This window comes from Lepisosteus platostomus, chromosome 5, assembly GCF_059453375.1.
Source record: "Lepisosteus platostomus isolate fLepPlt1 chromosome 5, fLepPlt1.hap1, whole genome shotgun sequence".
Taxonomy (NCBI): Eukaryota; Metazoa; Chordata; class Actinopteri; order Semionotiformes; family Lepisosteidae; genus Lepisosteus; species Lepisosteus platostomus.
Window position 1 is genome coordinate 1,118,700 of NC_142615.1, and position 27,285 is coordinate 1,145,984.

Genomic DNA, 27,285 nt, shown 5'->3' on the forward strand with positions numbered 1-27,285 from the left:
ACATAAATAACATGTAATCAGAGAGCAGAGAGACAGGCAGGAGAAGAGCACTCTTCTCCGATGGTGACACACACCAGAAATCTAATCCCAGAGTTCCCACACCTGCCAAAACCACAACATGTCCCAATCCTACTGGGAGAGGGAGGAGGGAACTCAGTTGATCTGGCAGCCCAGTATATGATCTCCTGTCCCAGCCTGAGGAACAGTGAGTCCGTCTCCCAATAATGCTCCAGCCGCCTACAGTATATGTCAATATTATATAATATGTCTTTGTTGTAAATGTCTGTAACATGTCTGTAGATTTTATTTTACTTCTATTTTTTGTTTTGTTCCATGTGAATTTTATTATTTTTCTTTGCTGTGGCAACACTGATTGTACCCATCGGTCATGCTAATAAAGCACCTTGAATTGAATTGAATTGAATTGACACACACCAGCCGAAACGCTGTCGTCGTCCCCCTCTCTCTCCAGCAGGGACTGGGAGGTCCGGGCGGGCCGTGTGGACTGGGTTTGAGCAGCAGGAACCACGCGGAGATGGGTCTGTCTGTCTGTCTGTTTATTTATTGATTTATCGACCCTCGGGGTGTTCGCACTGGGACTCCCCCATCCATCACAGAGATCGGGTCAGGGACACCCCCAGATTACAGAGGAGGAGGGGAGGAGAGAGACAGGAGAGACAGAGAGCAGAGAGAGACAGGAGAGACAGAGAGGAGAGAGAGACAGGAGAGAGAGGAGAGAGAGGGGAGGGAGAGAGAGGAGAGAGAGGAGAGAGGAGGGAGAGAGAGAGGGGAGAGAGAGGAGAGAGAGAGGAGAGAGAGAGGGGAGAGAGAGGGGAGAGAGAGAGGAGAGAGAGAGGAGAGAGGAGAGAGAGGGGAGAGAGATGGGAGAGAGAGAGGGGAGAGAGAGAGGAGAGAGAGAGGAGAGAGAGGGGCGAACAGGGATTTCTCACACTGAAAGACAAACACACACACATAATGAGCTCCACAGGGAGCAGAACGACACACGACACACTGCTACAGTCCTACACACACACACACACACAGCCCGGCGCGTCTCTGCCCACGGCCCGGCGAGCAGGGGGACCCCGATGGCGGCCCACCCCCGGGGTGGGGGGGGGGGGGGGCAGGACGTGCAGAGACTGGCCCCCGGAGAGCCCTAGGGCCACACAGGGGCCCCCAGCCCACTGAAACCACCCCCCCCCCCCTCCAGGCGATCAGTAGTAGCTCCCAGATGCGGGGCTGCCCAGGTGGCCCCCCCCGCCCCCGCCGCCGATGGTCTCTCCCAGCCCGAAGCCCACGAAGGGGGGCGGGGCCAGGAGAGGGGCGGGGCAGGGGTCCAGCAGGGGCGCGGTCAGCAGGGACAGCTCCGACTGGTCGATGGTGGAGGCGAGGGCGGGCGCGGGCCCCGTGGGGGAGGGGCTCCCGGAGTCGGCCGAGACGGGGGGCGGGGTCCCCGAGTCCTGGGAGTCGTCGGCGCAAAGGCTCCGGCGCAGTTTAGCCCGGGCGTTCTGAAACCACACCTGAGAGAGAGAGAGAGGGGTTCACACACACACTGACTGGACACTCCAGTACATGAACACTGCACTGAGAGAGAGAGGGGTTCATACAGACACACTGACTGGACACTCCAGTACATGAACACTGCACTGAGAGAGAGAGGGGTTCATACAGACACACTGACTGGACACTCCAGTACATGAACACTGCACTGAGAGAGAGAGGGGTTCATACACACACACTGACTGGACACTCCAGTACATGAACACTGCACTGAGAGAGAGAGGGGTTCATACACACACACTGACTGGACACTCCAGTACATGAACACTGCACTGAGAGAGAGGGGTTCACACAGACACACTGACTGGACACTCCAGTACATGAACACTGCACTGAGAGAGAGAGGGGTTCATACACACACCCTGACTGGACACTCCAGTACATGAACACTGCACTGAGAGAGAGAGGGGTTCATACACACACACTGACTGGACACTCCAGTACATGAACACTGCACTGAGAGAGAGAGGGGTTCACACAGACACACTGACTGGACACTCCAGTACATGAACACTGCACTGAGAGAGAGAGGGGTTCATACACACACCCTGACTGGACACTCCAGTACATGAACACTGCACTGAGAGAGAGAGGGGTTCATACACACACACACTGACTGGACACTCCAGTACATGAACACTGCACTGAGAGAGAGAGGGGTTCATACAGACACACTGACTGGACACTCCAGGACATGAACACTGCACTGAGAGAGAGAGAGGGGTTCACACACACACACTGACTGGACACTCCAGTACATGAACACTGCACTGAGAGAGAGAGGGGTTCACACAGACACACTGACTGGACACTCCAGTACATGAACACTGCACTGAGAGAGAGAGGGGTTCATACAGACACACTGACTGGACACTCCAGTACATGAACACTGCACTGAGAGAGAGAGGGGTTCATACAGACACACTGACTGGACACTCCAGTACATGAACACTGCACTGAGAGAGAGAGGGGTTCATACAGACACACTGACTGGACACTCCAGTACATGAACACTGCACTGAGAGAGATTGAGGGGTTCATACAGACACACTGACTGGACACTCCAGTACATGAACACTGCACTGAGAGAGAGAGGGGTTCACACAGACACACACTGACTGGACACTCCAGTACATGAACACTGCACTGAGAGAGAGAGGGGTTCATACACACACTGACTGGACACTCCAGTACATGAACACTGCACTGAGAGAGAGAGGGGTTCATACACACACACTGACTGGACACTCCAGTACATGAACACTGCACTGAGAGAGAGAGGGGTTCATACAAACACACTGACTGGACACTCCAGTACATGAACACTGCACTGAGAGAGAGAGGGGTTCATACAGACACACTGACTGGACACTCCAGTACATGAACACTGCACTGAGAGAGAGAGGGGTTCATACACACACACTGACTGGACACTCCAGTACATGAACACTGCACTGAGAGAGAGAGGGGTTCATACACACACCCTGACTGGACACTCCAGTACATGAACACTGCACTGAGAGAGAGAGGGGTTCATACACACACCCTGACTGGACACTCCAGTACATGAACACTGCACTGAGAGAGAGAGGGGTTCATACACACACTGACTGGACACTCCAGTACATGAACACTGCACTGAGAGAGAGAGGGGTTCACACACACACACTGACTGGACACTCCAGTACATGAACACTGCACTGAGAGAGAGAGGGGTTCATACAGACACACTGACTGGACACTCCAGTACATGAACACTGCACTGAGAGAGAGGGGTTCATACACACACCCTGACTGGACACTCCAGTACATGAACACTGCACTGAGAGAGAGAGGGGTTCACACAGACACACTGACTGGACACTCCAGTACATGAACACTGCACTGAGAGAGAGAGGGGTTCATACAGACACCCTGACTGGACACTCCAGTACATGAACACTGCACTGAGAGAGAGAGGGGTTCATACACACACACTGACTGGACACTCCAGTACATGAACACTGCACTGAGAGAGAGAGGGGTTCACACACACACTGACTGGACACTCCAGTACATGAACACTGCACTGAGAGAGAGAGGGGTTCATACACACACACTGACTGGACACTCCAGTACATGAACACTGCACTGAGAGAGAGAGGGGTTCATACACACACCCTGACTGGACACTCCAGTACATGAACACTGCACTGAGAGAGAGAGGGGTTCACACAGACACACTGACTGGACACTCCAGTACATGAACACTAGACTGAGAGAGAGAGGGGTTCATACACACACCCTGACTGGACACTCCAGTACATGAACACTGCACTGAGAGAGAGAGGGGTTCATACACACACACTGACTGGACACTCCAGTACATGAACACTGCACTGAGAGAGAGAGGGGTTCATACAGACACACTGACTGGACACTCCAGTACATGAACACTGCACTGAGAGAGAGAGGGGTTCATACAGACACACTGACTGGACACTCCAGTACATGAACACTGCACTGAGAGAGAGAGGGGTTCATACAGACACACTGACTGGACACTCCAGTACATGAACACTGCACTGAGAGAGAGAGGGGTTCATACACACACACTGACTGGACACTCCAGTACATGAACACTGCACTGAGAAAGAGGGGGGTTCATACAGACACACTGAGAGAGAGAGGGGTTCACACAGACACTCGGACCTGCAGCACTCTCTTGGGCAGGCCGGTCCGGGAGGCCAGGCAGGCCCAGTCCTTGCCATCCGGGTTGTGCTTCATGGCGAAGTAGGACTCCATCGCCCGCAGCTGGTGGCTCTTGAAACAGGTCCTGATTCGCTTGGCTCGGCCGCCCGCCCCGCCCCCCTGCTCCCCGCCGGCCAATCGCGGCTCGGGGCTGCTCACGGGCTCCTCCCCCTCGGCTGGCTCTGTGAGAGAGAGAGAGATAGAGAGAGAGAGGACAGGCTCAGTGACCACAGCCTGGACACACACACTGGACACAGGCAGACCTGGCTGCCCAGAGAGGACAGGCTGTGCTCCCACTGCCAGCAGGGAGAAATAGAGACAGAGGTGCGCTTCCTACTGCACTGTGACAGATACTCTGGGATTAGAGAAACATTCTTCCCGAAATTCAGAAATCTAATCCCAGAGTTCCCACACCTGCCAAAACCACAACAGGTCCCAATCCTACTGGGAGAGGGAGGAGGGAACTCAGTTGATCTGGCAGCCCAGTATGTGATCTCCTGTCACAGCCTGAGGAACAGTGAGTCTGTCTCCCAATAATGCTCCAGCCGCCTACAGTATATGTCGATATTATATAATATGTCTTTGTTGTAAATGTCTGTAACATGTCTGTAGATTTTATTTTACTTCTATTTTTTGTTTTGTTCTATGTTAATTTTATTATTTTTATTTGCTTTGGCAACACTGATTGTACCCATCGGTCATGCTAATAAAGCACCTTGAATTGAATTGAATTGAATTGAGAGAGAGAGAGAGAGAGAGAGATAATATGATATAATATGAGAGATACACAATATATAATATGTCTTTGTTGTAAATGTCTGTAACATGTCTGTAGATTTTATTTTACTTCTATTTTTTGTTTTGTTCTATGTTAATTTTATTATTTCTATTTGCTTTGGCAACACTGATTGTACCCATCGGTCATGCTAATAAAGCACCTTGGATTGAATTGAATTGAATTGAGAGAGAGAGAGAGAGAGAGAGAGCTATATTCCCGGATTTTGGGAATTCTGTCCTCGGTGAAAGATATTATTTCAAGTGGGGTCAGTTCCTAGGGGTGCTGTCTGTGTGGAGTCTGTTCCTGTGGGTTTTCTCCGGGAGCTCCGGTCTGGACTGGTGTCCAGTGAGGGGCTGGTGTCCTGTCCAGGCTGTGCCCTGCCCTGTGCCCAGTGCCTGCTGGGACAGACCCCAGACCCCAGTGTCTGCTGGGACAGACCCCAGCTCCCTGTGCCCAGTGCCTGCTGGGACAGACCCCAGCTCCCTGTGTCCGGTGCCTGCTGGGACAGACCCCAGACCCCCTGTGCCCGGTGCCTGCTGGGACAGACCCCAGACCCCTGTGCCCAGTGCCCAGTGCCTGCTGGGACAGACCCCAGCTCCCCTGTGCCCTGTGCCCGGTGCTGGGTGAAGGGTGAGGCTGCCCGGCCTGTCGGTCCCTCACTCACCCCCCTCTGGCTCCTGGTCCCTGAGGCGCTGTCTCCGGGGGCGTGGCCTGTTGCCGTGGCAGTGCGCCTGGCAGTACAGGCTCCTCCCCCTGAGGCTGTACAGGTCCCCAGGCAGCAGCACCGCCCCGCAGGCCTGAGGCAGACAGCGCAGGATCACTTCCGGGTCAGAGGGCATCGGGGGCATCACACTCCCACACAGATACACCCACACACAGACACAGAGATACACCCTCACACTCACACACACACCAATATACACACCCACAGATACATGCCCACTTACACACCCACAGATACACACACACACACACACAGATACACACACACAGACACACTCGCAGGCACAATCACGCACTCACACACAGATACACCCACAGATATACACACACAGATAGACACTCCCACGGACACACTCACAGGCACAATCACGCACTCCCACACAGATACACCCACACACACACACACAGATAGACACTCCCACGGACACACTCACAGGCACAATCACACACTCACACACACTCTCTGGCTCACCTGGCAGGAGAAGCAGTGGGGGTGAAAGGTCAGAGCCCCCGACCTCATGACCAGGGCGCTGGAGGGAATGGGCTGAGCACAGCGGGCACAGCGACCCACGCTGAACAGCCTGCAACACAGGGCAGCGTGAGGAGACACAGGGAGAGGAGACACAGGGAGAGGAGACACAGGGAGAGGAGACACAGGGAGGGGAGAGACCTCATGACCAGGGCGCTGGAGGGAATGGGCTGAGCACAGCGAGCACAGCGACCCACGCTGAACAGCCTGCAACACAGGGCAGCGTGAGGAGACACAGGGAGAGGAGACACAGGGAGGGGAGAGACCTCATGACCAGGGCGCTGGAGGGAATGGGCTGAGCACAGCGAGCACAGCGACCCACGCTGAACAGCCTGCAACACAGGGCACAGGGAGAGGAGACACAGGGAGAGGAGACACAGGGAGGGGAGAGACCTCATGACCAGGGCGCTGGAGGGAATGGGCTGAGCACAGCGAGCACAGCGACCCACGCTGAACAGCCTGCAACACAGGGCAGCGTGAGGAGACACAGGGAGAGGAGACACAGGGAGAGGAGAGACCTCATGACCAGGGCGCTGGAGGGAATGGGCTGAGCACAGCGGGCACAGCGACCCACGCTGAACAGCCTGCAACACAGGGCAGCGTGAGGAGACACAGGGAGAGGAGACACAGGGAGGGGAGAGACCTCATGACCAGGGCGCTGGAGGGAATGGGCTGAGCACAGCGGGCACAGCGACCCACGCTGAACAGCCTGCAACACAGGGCACCGTGAGGAGACACAGGGAGAGGAGACACAGGGAGGGGAGAGACCTCATGACCAGGGCGCTGGAGGGAATGGGCTGAGCACAGCGGGCACAGCGACCCACGCTGAACAGCCTGCAACACAGGGCACCGTGAGGAGACACAGGGAGAGGAGACACAGGGAGGGGAGAGACCTCATGACCAGGGCGCTGGAGGGAATGGGCTGAGCACAGCGAGCACAGCGACCCACGCTGAACAGCCTGCAACACAGGGCAGCGTGAGGAGACACAGGGAGAGGAGACACAGGGAGAGGAGAGACCTCATGACCAGGGCGCTGGAGGGAATGGGCTGAGCACAGCGGGCACAGCGACCCACGCTGAACAGCCTGCAACACAGGGCAGCGTGAGGAGACACAGGGAGAGGAGACACAGGGAGAGGAGAGACCTCATGACCAGGGCGCTGGAGGGAATGGGCTGAGCACAGCGAGCACAGCGACCCACGCTGAACAGCCTGCAACACAGGGCAGCGTGAGGAGACACAGGGAGAGGAGACACAGGGAGAGGAGAGACCTCATGACCAGGGCGCTGGAGGGAATGGGCTGAGCACAGCGAGCACAGCGACCCACGCTGAACAGCCTGCAACACAGGGCAGCGTGAGGAGACACAGGGAGAGGAGACACAGGGAGAGGAGAGACCTCATGACCAGGGCGCTGGAGGGAATGGGCTGAGCACAGCGAGCACAGCGACCCACGCTGAACAGCCTGCAACACAGGGCAGCGTGAGGAGACACAGGGAGAGGAGACACAGGGAGGGGAGAGACCTCATGACCAGGGCGCTGGAGGGAATGGGCTGAGCACAGCGGGCACAGCGACCCACGCTGAACAGCCTGCAACACAGGGCAGCGTGAGGAGACACAGGGAGAGGAGACACAGGGAGGGGAGAGACCTCATGACCAGGGCGCTGGAGGGAATGGGCTGAGCACAGCGAGCACAGCGACCCACGCTGAACAGCCTGCAACACAGGGCACCGTGAGGAGACACAGGGAGAGGAGACACAGGGAGAGGAGACACAGGGAGAGGAGACACAGGGAGAGGAGAGAGACACAGGGAGAGGAGAGAGAGACACAGGGAGAGGAGAGAGACACAGGGAGGGGAGAGAGACACAGGGAGAGGAGAGAGAGACACAGGGAGGGGAGAGAGAGACACAGGGAGGGGAGAGACACAGGGAAGGGAGAGGAGACACAGGGAGGAGAGACACAGGGAGGAGAGACACACACAGGGAGGAGAGACACACACAGGGCCAGACAGACCTGCAGTAGTCCTCCCGGCAGTAGATGGCGCTGTTCTTGCTGAAGCAGGTGAGCTGGGAGGGGAGAGACACAGGGAAGGGAGAGGAGACACAGGGAGGGGAGATACACACACAGGGCCAGACAGACCTGCAGTAGTCCTCCCGGCAGTAGATGGCGCTGTTCTTGCTGAAGCAGGTGAGCTGGGAGGGGAGAGACACAGGGAAGGGAGAGGAGACACAGGGAGGAGAGACACACACAGGGAGGGGAGAGACACACACAGGGCCAGACAGACCTGCAGTAGTCCTCCCGGCAGTAGATGGCGCTGTTCTTGCTGAAGCAGGTGAGCTGGGACTCCAGCTCCTCCTGGCACACGCTGCAGCGCAGGCAGGCCCGGTGCCAGGCCCGGTCCACCGCCAGCAGGAAGTACCGGTCGCTGACCCGGCCCCTGCAGCCCGCGCAGACCACGCCCTCGCCCAGGGGCTCCCCGGGGCACTGCAGGGGGGAGCAGGGCAGGGGCCACAGTCAGGCTGGCACTGGAGTCCAGCTGTACTGCACTGTACTGTAGTATACTGCACTGTACTGCACTGTACTGTAGTATACTGCACTGTACTGTAGTATACCGCACTGTACTGCACTGTACTGTAGTAACTGCACTGTACTGCACTGCAGGGGGAGACCAGGGCAGGGGCCACAGTCAGACTAGCACTGGAGTCCAGCTGTACTGCACTGTACTGTAGTATACTGCACTGTACTGCACCGTACTGTAGTAACTGCACTGTACTGTAGTATACTGCACTGCTGAGAGAGACCAGGGCAGGGGCCACAGTCAGACTAGCACTGGAGTCCAGCTGTACTGCACTGTACTGTAGTATACTGCACTGTACTGCACTGTACTGCACTAACTACATTGAACTACACTGCACTGTGCTATACTGTACCACACCATACCTCAGTATAGAGCATTATACCACACTATACTACACTGTACCCCCTGTACTGCAGTATACTACACTGTACTGCACCGTACTACACTGTATTGGACTATACTACACTGCACTGTGCTATACTGTACCACACCATACCTCAGTATAGAGCATTATACCTCACTATACTACACTGTACCCCTGTACTGCAGTATACTACACTGTACTGCACCGTACTACACTGTATTGGACTATACTACACTGCACTGTGCTATACTGTACCACACCATACCTCAGTATAGAGCATTATACCTCACTATACTACACTGTACCCCCTGTACTACACTGTATTGGACTATACTACACTGCACTGTGCTATACTGTACCACACCATACCTCAGTATAGAGCATTATACCTCACTATACTACACTGTACCCCTGTACTGCAGTATACTACACTGTACTGCACCGTAGTACACTGTATTGGACTATACTACACTGCACTGTGCTATACTGTACCACACCATACCTCAGTATAGAGCATTATACCTCACTATACTACACTGTACCCCTGTTCTGCGGTATACTACACCGTACTGCACCGTACTACACTGTATTGGACTATACTACACTGCACTGTGCTATACTGTACCACACCATACCTCAGTATAGTGCATTATACCACACTATACTACACTGTACTCCCTGTACTGCAGTATACTACACTGTACTGCACCGTACTACACTGTATTGGACTATACTACACTGCACTGTGCTATACTGTACCACACCATACCTCAGTATAGAGCATTATACCACACTATACTACACTGTACCCCCTGTACTGCAGTATACTACACTGTACTGCACCGTACTACACTGTATTGGACTATACTACACTGCACTGTGCTATACTGTACCACACCATACCTCAGTATAGAGCATTATACCACACTATACTACACTGTACCCCCTGTACTGCAGTATACTACACTGTACCCCTGAACTGCGCCCCTCTCACCGCCTGCGGCTGCGATGTTCCGGGGGTGCCAGTGTCCCGCGCGCCCTCCGCACGGGCTCCCGCCTCTGTCTGCGCCGCCGCCGCCGCCGCGTCGTCATGGAAACCGCCCAGCAGCATCGCGTGAAGCCGCCGCCGCCGGGTCAAAGGTCACTGCGGAGACACGCGCACGTGAGCGGGGCAGACCGGACAGAACCGGACAGAACCGGACCGGCGAGCGGGGCCCACGGACAGCGGCGCGGCCCGGCTGCGTTTCCACCCGGGTCGGCGCGGGACTCGCGGCAGAAACACGCGCGGCTCGCGGTGAGGAGGGGAGCGACGCTCGCTCAGGCCTCGGGGTCCCCCCGGGGTGTCGGGGTGTCGGGGTACCGGGGTACCGGGGTGTCGGCGCGGCCCTGTTCCGCCCGTCTGTCCGCCTGTCTGTCTGTCTGTCTGCGGTTTTAGTTTCGGTTTCCAGGCGGAGCCGCAGCGCCGGACGCGCGGCTGAGAAACAAGGCGCCGCTTCTTCTCGGCAGCCGGCCCGGGCGGAACTGGGCCGAACCGAGCGGCACCGGGCCGGGCAGAGCCGAGCCCCGCCGGGCGGCACCGAGCCGAACCGAGCCCCGCCGAGCCGGGCCGGGCCGGGTCACACCTCCCTCCCCGCCTGCAGGGGGCAGCACGGACCTCTCTAGAGGCCGGAGCAGAGCTGCAGTCCAGCGGACTCACCTGGGCCGGTCCTCTGGGTCTGAGCGGTCAGCGAGCCTGTGGCCAGTGTCCAGCCTCTCTCTCTCAGTGTCCACTCTCTCTCTCAGTGTCCACTCTCTCTCTCTCAGTGTCCACTCTCTCTGTCTCTCTCTCAGTGTCCACCCTCTCTCTCTCAGTGTCCACTCTCTCTCTGTCTCTCTCTCAGTGTCCAGCTGGCCAGCTCCACGCTGGAGTGTCGTCTGTGTCTGATCCTCTCTCTGCTGTGTCTGACAGAGACACACCTGGGCCGGTCCTCTGTGGGTCTGAGTGGTCAGCGAGCCTGTGCCCAGTGTCCAGCCTCTCTCTCTCAGTGTCCACCCTCTCTCTCTCAGTGTCCACTCTCTCTGTCTCTCTCTCTCAGTGTCCAGCTGGCCAGCTCCACGCTGGAGTGTCGTCTGTGTCTGATCCTCTCTCTGCTGTGTCTGACAGAGACACACCTGGGCCGGTCCTCTGTGGGTCTGAGTGGTCAGCGAGCCTGTGGCCAGTGTCCACCCTCTCTCTCTCAGTGTCCACCCTCTCTGTCTCTCTCTCAGTGTCCAGCTGGCCAGCTCCACGCTGGAGTGTCGTCTGTGTCTGATCCTCTCTCTGCTGTGTCTGACAGAGACACACCTGGGCCGGTCCTCTGTGGGGTCTGAGTGGTCAGCGGGCCTGTGGCCAGTGTCCACCCTCTCTCAGTGTCCACTCTCTCCGTCTCTCGCAGTGTCCAGCCGGCCAGCTCCACGCCGGAGCTCAGCGCAGTGTCGTCTGCGTGCGATCCTCTCTCTGCTCCGTCTGACAGAGACACACCTGGGCTCGCAGCAGGATTCTCAGGTGAGACAGCAGCTCACCTGTAAACAGCCCGGGGGTGGTGGGGGGGGTGAGACTCACCCCGATTGGCGGGCAGGACGACGGAGGGTGGGCCTCGTGCCCCTCTCGGGACTTGGGGGTACCCCGGGGGTCCAATTAGGAGACAGACAGAGGCAGACTGGAGACAACAGTGGGGGCGAACGCTATCGCCTGCAGAACACACACACACACACACACACACTTTCGTCACGGCAACCGCCACACACCGCTCACACTCTCAGCTCTCCTAACGAGCTCTCAGGGGGGAGAAACATTCATTATTCCTGAGACACAGGGATGCAAGTGTGGTAGAGAGAGGCAATAATACAGACACACTGACTGGACACTATATTAACAGTGTCAGGGAGCCCCCTGTATTAGCCCCGTTCTCATTCTGTAGGAGGGACTCTAGTGATACAACCTGTGTTGTTATTTCAAACAGGAACACTAGTGATAGAAGCAGTATTGTTATTTCAAACAGGAGCACCAGTGATACAACCTGTGTTGTTATTTCAAACAGGAACACTAGCGATACAACCTGTGTTGTTATTTCAAACAGGAGCACTAGTGATACAACCTGTGTTGTTATTTCAAACAGGAACACTAGCGATACAACCTGTGTTGTTATTTCAAACAGGAGCACTAGTGATACAAGTGGTGTTTTTATTTCAAACAGGAGCATTAGTGATACAGCCTGTGTTGTTATTTCAAACAGGAACACTAGTGATAGAAGCAGTATTGTTATTTCAAACAGGAGCACCAGTGATACAACCTGTGTTGTTATTTCAAACAGGAGCACTAGTGATACAAGTGGTGTTTTTATTTCAAACAGGAACACTAGTGATACAGCCTGTGTTGTTATTTCAAACAGGAACACTAGTGATAGAAGCAGTATTGTTATTTCAAACAGGAGCACCAGTGATACAACCTGTGTTGTTATTTCAAACAGGAACACTAGTGATACAAGCAGTGTTGTTATTTCAAACAGGGACACTAGTGATACAACCAGTGTTGTTATTTCAAACAGGAACACTAGTGATACAGGTGGTGTTGTTATTACAAACAGCAACACCAGTGATACAACCTATGTTGTTATTTCAAACAGGAGCACTAGTGATACAGCCTGTGTTGTTATTCAAACAGGAACACTAGTGATAGAAGCAGTATTGTTATTTCAAAGAGGAGCACCAGTGATACAACCTGTGTTGTTATTTCAAACAGGAACACTAGCGATACAACCTGTGTTGTTATTTCAAACAGGAACACTAGTGATAGAAGCAGTATTGTTATTTCAAACAGGAGCACCAGTGATACAACCTGTGTTGTTATGTCAAACAGGAACACTAGTGATACAGGTGGTGTTGTTATTACAAACAGCAACACCAGTGATACAACCTATGTTGTTATTTCAAACAGGGACACTAGCGATACAACCTGTGTTGTTATTTCAAACAGGAACACTAGTGATAGAAGCAGTATTGTTATTTCAAACAGGAGCACCAGTGATACAACCTGTGTTGTTATTTCAAACAGGAACACTAGTGATACAGGTGGTGTTGTTATTACAAACAGCAACACCAGTGATACAACCTATGTTGTTATTTCAAACAGGGACACTAGTGATACAACCTGTGTTGTTATTTCAAACAGGAACACTAGTGATACAACCTGTGTTATTTCAAACAGGGACACTAGTGATACAACCTGTGTTGTTATTTCAAACACTAACACTAGCGATACAACCTGTGTTGTTATTTCAAACAGGAACACTAGCGATACAACCTGTGTTGTTATTTCAAACAGGAGCACTAGTGATACAACCTGTGTTGTTATTTCAAACAGGAACACTAGTGATAGAAGCAGTATTGTTATTTCAAACAGGAGCACCAGTGATACAACCTGTGTTGTTATTTCAAACAGGAACACTAGCGATACAACCTGTGTTGTTATTTCAAACAGGAACACTAGTGATAGAAGCAGTATTGTTATTTCAAACAGGAGCACCAGTGATACAACCTGTGTTGTTATGTCAAACAGGAACACTAGTGATACAACCTGTGTTGTTATTTCAAACAGGAACACTAGTGATACAGCCTGTGTTGTTATTTCAAACAGGAACACTAGTGATAGAAGCAGTATTGTTATTTCAAACAGGAGCACCAGTGATACAACCTGTGTTGTTATTTCAAACAGGAACACTAGCGATACAACCTGTGTTGTTATTTCAAACAGGAACACTAGTGATAGAAGCGGTGTTGTTATTTCAAACAGGAGCACCAGTGATACAACCTGTGTTGTTATGTCAAACAGGAACACTAGTGATACAACCTGTGTTGTTATTTCAAACAGGGACACTAGTGATACAACCTGTGTTGTTATTTCAAACAGGAACACTAGTGATACAGGTGGTGTTGTTATTACAAACAGCAACACCAGTGATACAACCTATGTTGTTATTTCAAACAGGGACACTAGTGATACAACCTGTGTTGTTATTTCAAACAGGAACACTAGTGATACAACCTGTGTTATTTCAAACAGGGACACTAGTGATACAACCTGTGTTGTTATTTCAAACACTAACACTAGCGATACAACCTGTGTTGTTATTTCAAACAGGAACACTAGCGATACAACCTGTGTTGTTATTTCAAACAGGAGCACTAGTGATACAACCTGTGTTGTTATTTCAAACAGGAACACTAGTGATAGAAGCAGTATTGTTATTTCAAACAGGAGCACCAGTGATACAACCTGTGTTGTTATTTCAAACAGGAACACTAGCGATACAACCTGTGTTGTTATTTCAAACAGGAACACTAGTGATAGAAGCAGTATTGTTATTTCAAACAGGAGCACCAGTGATACAACCTGTGTTGTTATGTCAAACAGGAACACTAGTGATACAACCTGTGTTGTTATTTCAAACAGGGACACTAGTGATACAACCTGTGTTGTTATTTCAAACAGGAACAATAGTGATACAGGTGGTGTTGTTATTACAAACAGCAACACCAGTGATACAACCTATGTTGTTATTTCAAACAGGGACACTAGTGATACAACCTGTGTTGTTATTTCAAACAGGGACACTAGTGATACAACCTGTGTTGTTATTTCAAACAGGGACACTAGTGATACAACCTGTGTTGTTATTTCAAACAGGAACACTAGTGATACAACCTGTGTTATTTCAAACAGGAACAATAGTGATACAACCTGTGTTGTTATTTCAAACAGGAACACTAGTGATAGAAGCGGTGTTGTTATTTCAAACAGCAACACCAGTGATACAACCTGTGTTGTTATGTCAAACAGGAACACTAGTGATACAACCTGTGTTGTTATTTCAAACAGGGACACTAGTGATACAACCTGTGTTGTTATTTCAAACAGGGACACTAGTGATACAGGTGGTGTTGTTATTACAAACAGCAACACCAGTGATACAACCTGTGTTGTTATTTCAAACAGGGACACTAGTGATACAACCTGTGTTGTTATTTCAAACAGGAACACTAGTGATAGAAGCAGTATTGTTATTTCAAACAGGAGCACCAGTGATACAACCTGTGTTGTTATGTCAAACAGGAACACTAGTGATACAACCTGTGTTGTTATTTCAAACAGGGACACTAGTGATACAACCTGTGTTGTTATTTCAAACAGGAACACCAGTGATACAGGTGGTGTTGTTATTACAAACAGCAACACCAGTGATACAACCTGTGTTGTTATTTCAAACAGGGACACTAGTGATACAACCTGTGTTGTTATTTCAAACAGGAACACTAGTCATACAACCTGTGTTGTTATTTCAAACAGGAGCACTAGTGATACAAGCGGTGTTGTTATTTCAAACACTAACACTAGTGATAGAAGCGGTGTTGTTATTTCAAACAGGAGCACTAGTGATACAAGCAGTGTTGTTATTTCAAACACTAACACTAGTGATAGAAGCAGTATTCAGGAGACGCACTACTGAAAGAAGTCATTTTTATGTTATTTTCACTGGCAGCACTAGTGATAGAAGTAGTAGTAATTAATTAGGTGCTGTAGTAATAGAGGATGTAGTGTGTTTCTTTGCTGAACTCCTCTCTCAGGAGCTGAGGAGAGAGCCGAGAGTGATAGAAGTGGCGTTGTTATTACAAACAGGAGCACTAGTGATACAAGCGGTGTTGTTATTTCAAACAGGAACACTAGTGATACAAGCGGTGTTGTTATTTCAAACAGGAACACTACTGATACAAGCGGTGTTGTTATTCCAAACAGGAACACTAGTGATACAACCTGTGTTTTTATTTCAAACAGGAACACTAGTGATACAAGTGGTGTTGTTATTCCAAACAGGAACACTAGTGATACAACCTGTGTTGTTATTTCAAGCACTAACACTAGTGATAGAAGCGGCGTTGTTATTACAAACAGGAGCACTAGTGATACAGGCGGTGTTTGGTATTACAAACAGGAGCACTAGTGATACAGGCAGTGTTGTTATTTCAAACAGCAACACCAGTGATACAACCTATGTTGTTATTTCAAACAGGGACACTAGTGATACAACCTGTGTTGTTATTTCAAACAGGAACACTAGTGATACAACCTGTGTTATTTCAAACAGGGACACTAGTGATACAACCTGTGTTGTTATGTCAAACAGGAACACTAGTGATACAACCTGTGTTGTTATTTCAAACAGGGACACTAGTGATACAACCTGTGTTGTTATTTCAAACAGGAACACTAGTGATACAGGTGGTGTTGTTATTACAAACAGCAACACCAGTGATACAACCTGTGTTGTTATTTCAAACAGGGACACTAGTGATACAACCTGTGTTGTTATTTCAAACAGGAACACTAGTGATACAACCTGTGTTGTTATTTCAAACAGGGACACTAGTGATACAACCTGTGTTGTTATTTCAAACAGAGACACTAGTGATACAGGCGGTGTTGTTATTACAAACAGCAACACCAGTGATACAACCTGTGTTGTTATTTCAAACAGGGACACTAGTGATACAACCTGTGTTGTTATTTCAAACAGAGACACTAGTGATACAGGCGGTGTTGTTATTACAAACAGCAACACCAGTCATACAACCTGTGTTGTTATTTCAAACAGGAACACTAGTGATACAAGCGGTGTTGTTATTTCAAACAGGAACACTAGTGATACAACCTGTGTTGTTATTTCAAACAGGAGCACTAGTGATAGACGCGGTGTTGTTATTTCAAACAGGAGCACTAGTGATACAAGCGGTGTTGTTATTTCAAAAACTAACACTAGTGATAGAAGCAGTATTCAGGAGACGCACTACTGAAAGAAGTCATTTTGATGTTATTTTCACTGGCAGCACTAGTGACAGAAGTAGTAGTAATTAATTAGGTGCTGTAGTAATAGAGGATGTAGTGTTTTTCTTTGCTGAACTCCTCTCTCAGGAGCTGAGGAGAGAGCCGAGAGTGATAGAAGTGGCGTTGTTATTACAAACAGGAGCACTAGTGATACAAGCGGTGTTGTTATTTCAAACAGGAACACTAGTGATACAAGCGGTGTTGTTATTTCAAACAGGAACACTACTGATACAAGCGGTGTTGTTATTCCAAACAGGAACACTAGTGATACAACCTGTGTTTTTATTTCAAACAGGAACACTAGTGATACAAGCAGTGTTGTTATTTCAAACAGGAACACTACTGATACAAGCGGTGTTGTTATTCTAAACAGGAGCACTAGTGATACAGGCGGTGTTGTTATTTCAAACAGGAACACTAGTGATACAACCTGTGTTGTTATTACAAACAGGAGCACTAGTGATACAAGCGGTGTTGTTATTTCAAACTGGAGCACTAGTGATACAAGCGGTGTTGTTATTTCAAACAGGAGCACTAGTGATACAAGCGGTGTTGTTATTTCAAACAGGAACACTAGTGATACAACCTGTGTTGTTATTTCAAACACTAACACTAGTGATAGAAGCGGTGTTGTTATTACAAACAGGAGCAGTAGTGATACAGGCGGTGTTGTTATTACAAACAGGAGCACTAGTGATACAAGCGGTGTTGTTATTACAAACACTAACACTAGTGATAGAAGCGGCGTTGTTATTACAAACAGGAGCACTAGTGATACAGGCGGTGTTGTTATTTCAAACAGGAACACTAGTGATACAACCTGTGTTGTTATTACAAACAGGAGCACTAGTGATACAAGCGGTGTTGTTATTTCAAACAGGAGCACTAGTGATACAAGCGGTGTTGTTATTTCAAACAGGAACACTAGTGATACAACCTGTGTTGTTATTTCAAACACTAACACTAGTGATAGAAGCGGTGTTGTTATTACAAACAGGAGCAGTAGTGATACAGGCGGTGTTGTTATTACAAACAGGAGCACTAGTGATACAAGCGGTGTTGTTATTACAAACAGGAGCAGTAGTGATACAAGCGGTGTTGTTATTCCAAACAGGAGCACTAGTGATACAAGCGGTGTTGTTATTACAAACAGGAGCAGTAGTGATACAAGCGGTGTTGTTATTTCAAACAGGAACACTAGTGATACAAGCGGTGTTGTTATTCCAAACAGGAGCACTAGTGATACAAGCGGTGTTGTTATTCCAAACAGGAGCACCAGTGATACAACCTGTGTTGTTATTTCAAACAGGAACACTAGCGATACAACCTGTGTTGTTATTTCAAACAGGAGCATTAGTGATACAAGTGGTGTTGTTATTTCAAACAGGAACACTAGTGATAGAAGCAGTATTCAGGAGACGTACTACTGAAAGAAGTCATTTTGATGTTATTTTCACTGGCAGCACTAGTGATAGAAGTAGTAGTAATTAATTAGGTGCTGTAGTAATAGAGGACGTAGTGTGTTTCTTTGCTGAACTCCACTCTCAGGAGCTGAGGAGAGAGCCGAGAGTGATAGAAGTGGCGTTGTTATTACAAACAGGAGCACTAGTGATACAAGCGGTGTTGTTATTTCAAACAGGAACACTAGTGATACAACCTGTGTTGTTATTTCAAACAGGAACACTAGTGATACAACCTGTGTTGTTATTTCAAACACTAACACTAGCGATACAACCTGTGTTGTTATTTCAAACAGGGACACTAGTGATACAACCTGTGTTTTTATTTCAAACAGGAACACTAGTGATACAACCTGTGTTGTTATTTCAAACTGGAGCACTAGTGATACAACCTGTGTTGTTATTTCAAACACTGACACTAGCGATACAACCTGTGTTGTTATTTCAAACAGGGACACTAGTGATACAACCTGTGTTTTTATTTCAAACAGGAACACTAGTGATACAACCTGTGTTGTTATTTCAAACAGGAACACTAGTGATACAACCTGTGTTGTTATTTCAAACACTAACACTAGTGATAGAAGCAGTGTTATTATTACAAACGGGAGCACTAGTGATACAAGCGGTGTTGTTATTTCAAACAGGAGCACTAGTGATACAAGCGGTGTTGTTATTCCAAACAGGAGCACTAGTGATACAAGCGGTGTTGTTATTTCAAACAGGAACACTAGTGATACAGGTGGTGTTGTTATTTCAAACAGGAACACTAGTGATACAACCTGTGTTGTTATTTCAAACACTAACACTAGTGATAGAAGCGGTGTTATTATTACAAACAGGAGCACTAGTGATACAGGCGGTGTTTGGTATTACAAACAGGAACACTAGTGATACAGGCAGTGTTGTTATTTCAAACAGGAACACTAGTGATACAAGCAGTGTTGTTATTTCAAACAGGAGCACTAGTGATACAAGCGGTGTTGTTATTTCAAACAGGAACACTAGTGATACAACCTGTGTTGTTATTTCAAACAGGAACACTAGTGATACAACCTGTGTTGTTATTACAAACAGGAGCAGTAGTGATACAGGCGGTGTTGTTATTCCAAACAGGAACACTAGTGATACAACCTGTGTTGTTATTCCAAACAGGAGCACTAGTGATACAAGCGGTGTTGTTATTCCAAACAGGAGCACTAGTGATACAAGCGGTGTTGTTATTCCAAACAGGAGCACTAGTGATACAACCTGTGTTGTTATTACAAACAGGAGCAGTAGTGATACAGGCGGTGTTGTTATTCCAAACAGGAACACTAGTGATACAAGCGGTGTTGTTATTCCAAACAGGAGCACTAGTGATAGAAGCGGTGTTGTTATTCCAAACAGGAGCACTAGTGATACAAGCGGTGTTGTTATTCCAAACAGGAGCACTAGTGATACAACCTGTGTTGTTATTCCAAACAGGAGCACTAGTGATACAAGCGGTGTTGTTATTCCAAACAGGAGCACTAGTGATACAAGCGGTGTTGTTATTCCAAACAGGAGCACTAGTGATACAACCTGTGTTGTTATTCCAAACAGGAGCACTAGTGATACAAGCGGTGTTGTTATTCCAAACAGGAGCACTAGTGATACAAGCGGTGTTGTTATTCCAAACAGGAGCACTAGTGATACAACCTGTGTTGTTATTACAAACAGGAGCAGTAGTGATACAGGCGGTGTTGTTATTCCAAACAGGAACACTAGTGATACAAGCGGTGTTGTTATTCCAAACAGGAGCACTAGTGATAGAAGCGGTGTTGTTATTCCAAACAGGAGCACTAGTGATACAAGTGGTGTTGTTATTCCAAACAGGAGCACTAGTGATACAAGCGGTGTTGTTATTTCAAACAGGAACACTACTGATACAAGCGGTGTTGTTATTCCAAACAGGAGCACTAGTGATACAAGCGGTGTTTTTATTTCAAACAGGAACACTACTGATACAAGCGGTGTTGTTATTCCAAACAGGAGCACTAGTGATACAAGCGGTGTTGTTATTTCAAACAGGAACACTACTGATACAAGCGGTGTTGTTATTCCAAACAGGGACACTAGTGATACAAGCGGTGTTGTTATTCCAAACAGGGACACTAGTGATACAAGCGGTGTTTTTATTTCAAACAGGAGCACTAGTGATAGAAGCGGTGTTGTTATTTCAAACAGGAGCACTAGTGATACAAGCGGTGTTGTTATTCCAAACAGGAACACTAGTGATACAAGCGGTGTTGTTATTACAAACAGGAGCACTAGTGATACAAGCGGTGTTGTTATTTCAAACACTAACACTAGTGATAGAAGCGGTGTTGTTATTTCAAACACTAACACTAGTGATAGAAGCAGTATTCAGGAGACGCACTACTGAAAGTAGTCATTTTGATGTTATTTTCACTGGCAGCACTAGTGATAGAAGTAGTAGTAATTAATTAGGTGCTGTAGTAATAGAGGATGTAGTGTGTTTCTGTGCTGAGCTCCACTCTCAGGAGCTGAGGAGAGAGTCGAGACCTCTCTGTGGATCGTTAGCTGTGACAATCCACACAGCTCAGTTGTGCCAAACTGTATGAATATATATATATATAATACTGTTTCTCAGTCATACTGGTTCTTGTACAGGTGTAATAATCCCTCTCAGGTTCTCTATCGCCAACTTGCACATTGTGATAATCTTTAGAGACGAGCAAACGCCGGGCTAAATCCCACAGCAGAGCCTCCTGCTCTCCGAGCTCATGCAGCACGAGCCACAGGGGTCGGGGGTCAAGGGTCAGGACTGACCGCAGGATCAGGCTTTCCAGAGGCTGAAGGCGGCTGGACCCTCTCTCCTGGATTCTCTCTGTCCAGAGGCTGACGACGGGCACGGATAAGGAGTTGTGATGGAGGCTGGATGTTTCCTTTCCCTGACTTTCCAGAGTGTACAGAGTCTGACAGTGGGAAGACAGGTATGGACGCAGGTTGGACTCTCTCTCACAAATCCCTTACCTGAAATTCCCTCTTCCCTCCTGCTCTGCTCAGCACAACTGCTCTCTGTCCCCAGCAGCACCAGACTGAAGGCCTCCCCTCCTGCCTTTTAACTGTTTCCCCACCAATCGTCTTCCACCAATTAGGCAGGTGATTGTGGGGGCAGACTGCTCCGCTCGGCCTTCTGGGGAATGTAGTTCAGACAAGAGCTCCTGTCCTGCCTGGACCTGCGTCCACCTGAGGGGTTGTGGGTTCGAGAGGCTGTTGCCTGATTATTGCCAGCAGTAAGAGGTTGAGAAGCGCAGAGATCGGGGCTGGGAGGTGTGTGGAGTTCAAGCCTGCGGGCTCTAGTCCCACTGCGAGCTCGGGTTCGTGTGCAGTTGAATTCTTCCCAGCCATACCTGTGGGAGAAGTCAGGAGACTGGGTCTTTGTGTGGTGTGGGCCTGCAGTGTACTGGGCGAGGTCGTGTGCCCCGATCGAGAGGGCTTGAGCAGCTCTCGGGGTGTCTGCGTGTTTCCCTGTGGACCTGTCGGGCGGCTCCGTGCTCCCCCAGGACAGCCCCAGGGACCCGTCCGATTGGACCTGCAGCGACTCAGCGGGGAGTCTCCCGTCTCCTGTGAGACCCAGTCTGTGGGTGGGGGGGCACCCCGGTGTCGCCACAAGAGGGCACTACTCCCACACGTCTGTGAAACTGGAGTTCTCTCTCTCCCTCTACCTCCCTCTCTCTCTCTCCCCATCTCTCTCTCAATTCAATTCTCTCCCTCTACCTCTCTCTCTCTCCCCCCATCTCTCTCTCAATTCAATTCTCTCTCCCCATCTCTCTCTCAATTCTCTCTCCCCATCTCTCTTTCTCAATTCAATTCTCTCTCCCTCTTGCCCCATCTCTCTCAATTCAATTCTCTCTCTCTCTCAATTCAATTCTCTCTCTCCCCATCTCTCTCTCTCAATTCTCTCTCCCTCTCTCTCCCCCCATCTCTCTCTCTCCCTCTCTCTCTCTCTCTCCACCTCCCTCTCTCAATTAAATTCTCTCTCTCTCTCTCTCTCTCATCAGTAAAGATACTGGGGCTCTGTAGAGTGCCGTCTGTGTTGAGACCCCAGTGGTTGTGGCCCGTGGGTTCGAGAGACACCACTCTACAGGGCCCCAGTATCTTTACTGGTCAGTGTGTTGCTGGGACTTGGCCCTACACCGAGAACGTCTCGGCTTCTGCCGACGAGCGAGAGAATCGCGCTGGAATGAAAACACCAGGTCCGGGCTCTAGTGAAAATAACAGATTTATACATATATATGTTTTCTCCATCTTTAGTAACAGCGGGATCTTCAGCGTGAAAGCCGAGGGGCACCCAGAGCCGGCGGGGTCCGAGGGGCCGGAGACGGCGAGGAAGGAAGGTGGTGGTGGTGATGATGATGAGGCGATCGAAGCGATCGGGCACAGCGAGCAGTAGCTCGTCGTCTCCCGAGCGTGTCCGATACCGGGGAAGCCACAGTTCCAGTATAAACGACACGAGTCAGGTCAGGCATCCTCTAGGACCTACTGTGTAAGCGATCTCAAAATGTTAAACTTCCGGGCCGTCACCCACTAATATATATCCATCTATCTGCTGTAGTTTTTAATATGGTGCTCTACTATAATCCTATTATTGTACCAAGCCAGCAGGGGGTCAGGAACCCGCCCCCTGCGCCTGTTCTGTGACAGCACTGGCCGGGCCTCGCGCCCGTCAGGAGTCCAGCCACGGGCTGCCCACGGGGAAGGGGAATGGAGTCCAGTCTGTACGGCCGTCCGTGTGGACGTGTGGAGTCCGGTCCGTGTGGACGTGTGGAGTCCAGTCTGTATGGATGTGTGGACGTGTGGAGTCCGGTCCGTGTGGACGTGTGGAGTCCGGTCCGTGTGGACGTGTGGAGTCCAGTGGTCAGTCAGTGTAGAGTCCAGTCAGTGTGGACGTGTGGAGTCCGTTCTGTGTGGCTGTGGTCAGTGGTCAGTCAGTATAGAGTCCGGTCTGTGTGGCTGTGGTCAGTGGTCAGTCAGTGTAAAGTCCAGTCAGTGTGGATGTGGTCAGTGGTCAGTCAGTGTAGAGTCCAGTGGGTATAGTTGTGTAGAGTCCAGTCAGTGTGGCTGTGGTCAGTGGTCAGTCAGTGTAGAGTCCGGTCCGTGTGGCTGTGGTCAGTGGTCAGTCAGTGTAGAGTCCGGTCTGTGTGGATGTGGTCAGTCAGTGTAGAGTCCGGTCCGTGTGGCTGTGGTCAGTGGTCAGTCAGTGTAGAGTCCGGTCCGTGTGGCTGTGGTCAGTGGTCAGTCAGTGTAGAGTCCGGTCTGTGTGGATGTGGTCAGTCAGTGTAGAGTCCGGTCCGTGTGGCTGTGGTCAGTGGTCAGTCAGTGTACAGTCCGGTCTGTGTGGCTGTGGTCAGTGGTCAGTCAGTGTAGAGTCCGGTCTGTGTGGATGTGGTCAGTGGTCAGTCAGTGTAGAGTCCGGTCCGTGTGGCTGTGGTCAGTGGTCAGTCAGTGTAGAGTCCGGTCTGTGTGCTGCTGGGCTGGGCGGCCCCGAGCTCATCCCGATGTCTGTCTGGGGGGACGAAGGCGGCCGGGCGGATCTTCATCTCGGTGAAAGGGATGGAGAAATTCTTCCCTTTCCAGTCCGTCCAGATGATCCCCTGGGAGCAGGACAAAGAGGAGGAGGAGGAGGCTAGTAAAACTGGAGTAAGGACAAAGCCAGGCATGAGGAAGGAGTTAAAGTGTTACAGTGTTAGTGAGGAAGGGGTTCGGTGCGAGTACGTCACGAGTAAGGTGTGAGTGAGGAATGAGTAAGGTACATGTAAGGGAAGAGTAAGATGTGCATAAGGAATGAGTAAGGTACATGTTACTAAGGCCTAACTAAGGTCTGAGTAAGTGTCAGTAAGGTACAAGAAATGTATGAGTAATATACAGGTAAGGAATGAGTAAGGAACGCAAAAAGCTAGAGTAAGGCACGAGCAGGGAGTGAGTAAGGTAAGAGTAGAGGATGAGTACAGTGCGAGCAGGCCGAGTAAGGAGTGAGCAGGGAGAGGGCAGAGGGAGAGGAGGGTGCGACCAGAGGGAGAGGACAGGGCGAGCAGGGCGAGAGCAGAGGGAGAGGACAGGGCGAGAGCAGGGTGAGAGCAGAGGGAGAGCAGGGTGAGAGCAGGCCGTGAGCAGAGGGAGAGGACAGGGCGAGAGCAGGGCGAGAGCAGGGCGAGAGCAGGGCGAGAGCAGGCCGTGAGCAGAGGGAGAGGACAGGGCGAGAGCAGGGCGAGAGCAGGGGGAGAGGACAGGGCGAGAGCAGGGTGAGAGCAGGCCGTGAGCAGAGGGAGAGGACAGGGCGAGAGCAGGGCGAGAGCAGGGGGAGAGGACAGGGCGAGAGCAGAGGGAGAGGACAGGGCGAGAGCAGAGGGAGAGCAGGGCGAGAGCAGGGGGAGAGGACAGGGCGAGAGCAGGGCGAGAGCAGGGTGAGAGCAGGGCGAGAGCAGAGGGAGAGGACAGGGCGAGAGCAGAGGGAGAGGACAGGGCGAGAGCAGAGGGAGAGCAGGGCGAGAGCAGAGGGAGAGGACAGGGCGAGAGCAGAGGGAGAGGACAGGGCGAGAGCAGAGGGAGAGCAGGGCGAGAGCAGAGGGAGAGGACAGGGCGAGAGCAGAGGGAGAGGACAGGGCGAGAGCAGAGGGAGAGCAGGGCGAGAGCAGGGGGAGAGGACAGGGCGAGAGCAGGGCGAGAGCAGGGCGAGAGCAGGGCGAGAGCAGGGTGAGAGCAGGGTGAGAGCAGGGCGAGAGCAGGGCGAGAGCAGGGCGAGAGCAGGGCGAGAGCAGAGGGAGAGGACAGGGCGAGAGCAGAGGGAGAGGACAGGGCGAGAGCAGAGGGAGAGCAGGGCGAGAGCAGGGCAAGAGCAGAGGGAGAGGACAGGGCGAGAGCAGAGGGAGAGCAGGGCGAGAGCAGGGGGAGAGCAGGGGGAGAGCAGGGGGAGAGCAGAGGGAGAGCAGAGGGAGAGCAGGGCGAGAGCAGGGCGAGAGCAGGGGGAGAGGACAGGGCGAGAGCAGAGGGAGAGGACAGGGCGAGAGCAGAGGGAGAGGACAGGGCGAGAGCAGAGGGAGAGGACAGGGCGAGAGCAGAGGGAGAGCAGGGCGAGAGCAGGGCGAGAGCAGGGCGAGAGCAGGGAGAGGACAGGGCGAGAGCAGAGGGAGAGGACAGGGCGAGAGCAGAGGGAGAGGACAGGGCGAGAGCAGAGGGAGAGCAGGGCGAGAGCAGAGGGAGAGCAGGGCGAGAGCAGAGGGAGAGGACAGGGCGAGAGCAGAGGGAGAGCAGGGCGAGAGCAGGGCGAGAGCAGGGCGAGAGCAGAGGGAGAGGACAGGGCGAGAGCAGAGGGAGAGCAGGGCGAGAGCAGGGCGAGAGCAGAGGGAGAGGACAGGGCGAGAGCAGAGGGAGAGCAGGGCGAGAGCAGAGGGAGAGCAGGGGGAGAGCAGGGGGAGAGCAGAGGGAGAGGACAGGGCGAGAGCAGGGGGAGAGGACAGGGCGAGAGCAGGGGGAGAGCAGGGGGAGAGCAGGGGGAGAGGACAGGGTGAGCAGGGCGAGAGCAGAGGGAGAGGACAGGGCGAGAGCAGAGGGAGAGGACAGGGTGAGCAGGGCGAGAGCAGAGGGAGAGGACAGGGCGAGAGCAGAGGGAGAGGACAGGGTGAGCAGGGCGAGAGCAGAGGGAGAGGACAGGGCGAGAGCAGAGGGAGAGGACAGGGCGAGAGCAGAGGGAGAGGACAGGGTGAGCAGGGCGAGAGCAGAGGGAGAGGACAGGGCGAGAGCAGAGGGAGAGGACAGGGTGAGCAGGGCGAGAGCAGAGGGAGAGGACAGGGCGAGAGCAGAGGGAGAGGACAGGGCGAGAGCAGAGGGAGAGGACAGGGCGAGAGCAGAGGGAGAGGACGGGGCGCGAGCAGAGGGAGAGGACAGGGCGAGAGCAGAGGGAGAGGACGGGGCGAGAGCAGAGGGAGAGGACAGGGCGAGAGCAGAGGGAGAGGACAGGGCGAGAGGACAGGGCGTGAGCAGGGCGAGAGCAGAGGGAGAGGACAGGGCGAGAGCAGAGGGAGAGGACGGGGCGCGAGCAGGGCGAGAGCAGGGCGAGAGCAGGGCGAGAGCAGGCCGTGAGCAGAGGGAGAGGACAGGGCGAGAGCAGAGGGAGAGGACAGGGCGAGAGCAGGGCGAGAGCAGAGGGAGAGGACAGGGCGAGAGCAGAGGGAGAGGACAGGGCGAGAGCAGAGGGAGAGGACAGGGTGAGCAGAGGGAGAGCAGAGGGAGAGGACAGGGCGAGAGCAGAGGGAGAGGACAGGGCGAGAGCAGGGCGAGAGCAGAGGGAGAGGACAGGGTGAGCAGGGCGAGAGCAGAGGGAGAGGACAGGGCGAGAGCAGAGGGAGAGGACAGGGCGAGAGCAGAGGGAGAGGACAGGGCGAGAGCAGAGGGAGAGGACGGGGCGCGAGCAGGGCACCTGGTGGTTCTTGTGGGTGTCGTAGAGCCCGTTGAGGTTGGCGAAGTGGCAGTTCCTGTACCACCAGCCGCCGCGGTACGACATGGCGCAGCGCGTGATGAGGGGCCAGGGGTCGCGGTCCCTGCTGGAGAAGGGCCGGCCGTCGTGGTAGCTCAGGGAGTCACCTGTGGGCACAGGGCACCGCGGGTCATCGTCCCTCTCTCTCCTC

General features: G+C 51.8%; 3 protein-coding genes and 1 long non-coding RNA gene across 15 annotated transcripts in view; 2 read left to right on the forward strand and 2 right to left on the reverse strand.

The window, feature by feature from the left end:
- Positions 1-546: 546 nt before the first annotated feature.
- LOC148662345 (LIM/homeobox protein Lhx9-like) lies at positions 547-11,677 on the reverse strand. Its single transcript, XM_088631948.1, has 7 exons — positions 10,953-11,677; positions 10,251-10,400; positions 8,599-8,798; positions 6,264-6,372; positions 5,733-5,865; positions 4,252-4,472; positions 547-1,520 (listed from the first exon to the last, which is right to left on the reverse strand). The coding sequence occupies exons 2-7, from the start codon at positions 10,365-10,367 to the stop codon at positions 1,215-1,217; spliced, it is 1,086 nt and encodes a 361-aa protein (XP_088488074.1). The 5' UTR covers positions 10,368-10,400; positions 10,953-11,677; the 3' UTR covers positions 547-1,214.
- On the forward strand, positions 10,420-23,593 carry LOC148662346 (uncharacterized). The gene is made up of 4 exons (XR_015936750.1): positions 10,420-10,550; positions 11,671-11,780; positions 22,916-23,455; positions 23,488-23,593. It is a non-coding gene; the product is annotated as an uncharacterized LOC148662346 (long non-coding RNA).
- Positions 22,866-27,285, reverse strand: part of tnxbb (tenascin XBb) — a 42,121-nt gene continuing 37,701 nt past the window's right edge. For all 12 annotated transcript variants that reach the window (XM_088631810.1, XM_088631807.1, XM_088631809.1 and 9 more), the window contains 2 exons: positions 27,078-27,241; positions 22,866-24,255 (listed from right to left, as the gene is read on the reverse strand). In XM_088631810.1, the coding sequence (XP_088487936.1) occupies positions 24,100-24,255; positions 27,078-27,241 (320 nt within the window). In that variant the 3' untranslated portion in view covers positions 22,866-24,099. The remainder of the gene's footprint in view (positions 24,256-27,077; positions 27,242-27,285) is intronic.
- Positions 24,320-26,740, forward strand: LOC148662348 (uncharacterized). The gene is made up of 3 exons (XM_088631803.1): positions 24,320-24,383; positions 24,776-25,799; positions 26,701-26,740. The coding sequence occupies exons 1-3, from the start codon at positions 24,320-24,322 to the stop codon at positions 26,738-26,740; spliced, it is 1,128 nt and encodes a 375-aa protein (XP_088487929.1).

What these genes read in the sequence shown, in the direction of transcription:
- LOC148662345 (XM_088631948.1), bottom strand. Translation starts at nt 10,367, where the DNA reads ATGCTGCTGGGCGGTTTCCATGACGACGCGGCGGCGGCGGCGGCGCAG. An exon ending in CCCACTGCTTCTCCTGCCAG is followed by an intron (nt 5,866 to 6,263) that starts GTGAGCCAGAGA and finishes TGTCTGCCTCAG; the next exon opens with GCCTGCGGGGCGGTGCTGCT. An exon ending in GGACCAGGAGCCAGAGGGGG is followed by an intron (nt 4,473 to 5,732) that starts GTGAGTGAGGGA and finishes TCTCTCTCACAG; the next exon opens with AGCCAGCCGAGGGGGAGGAG.
- LOC148662348 (XM_088631803.1), top strand. Translation starts at nt 24,320, where the DNA reads ATGAGGAAGGAGTTAAAGTGTTACAGTGTTAGTGAGGAAGGGGTTCGG. An exon ending in TCGGTGCGAGTACGTCACGA is followed by an intron (nt 24,384 to 24,775) that starts GTAAGGTGTGAG and finishes GGCCGTGAGCAG; the next exon opens with AGGGAGAGGACAGGGCGAGA. An exon ending in GAGCAGAGGGAGAGGACAGG is followed by an intron (nt 25,800 to 26,700) that starts GCGAGAGCAGAG and finishes GGGCGCGAGCAG; the next exon opens with GGCGAGAGCAGGGCGAGAGC.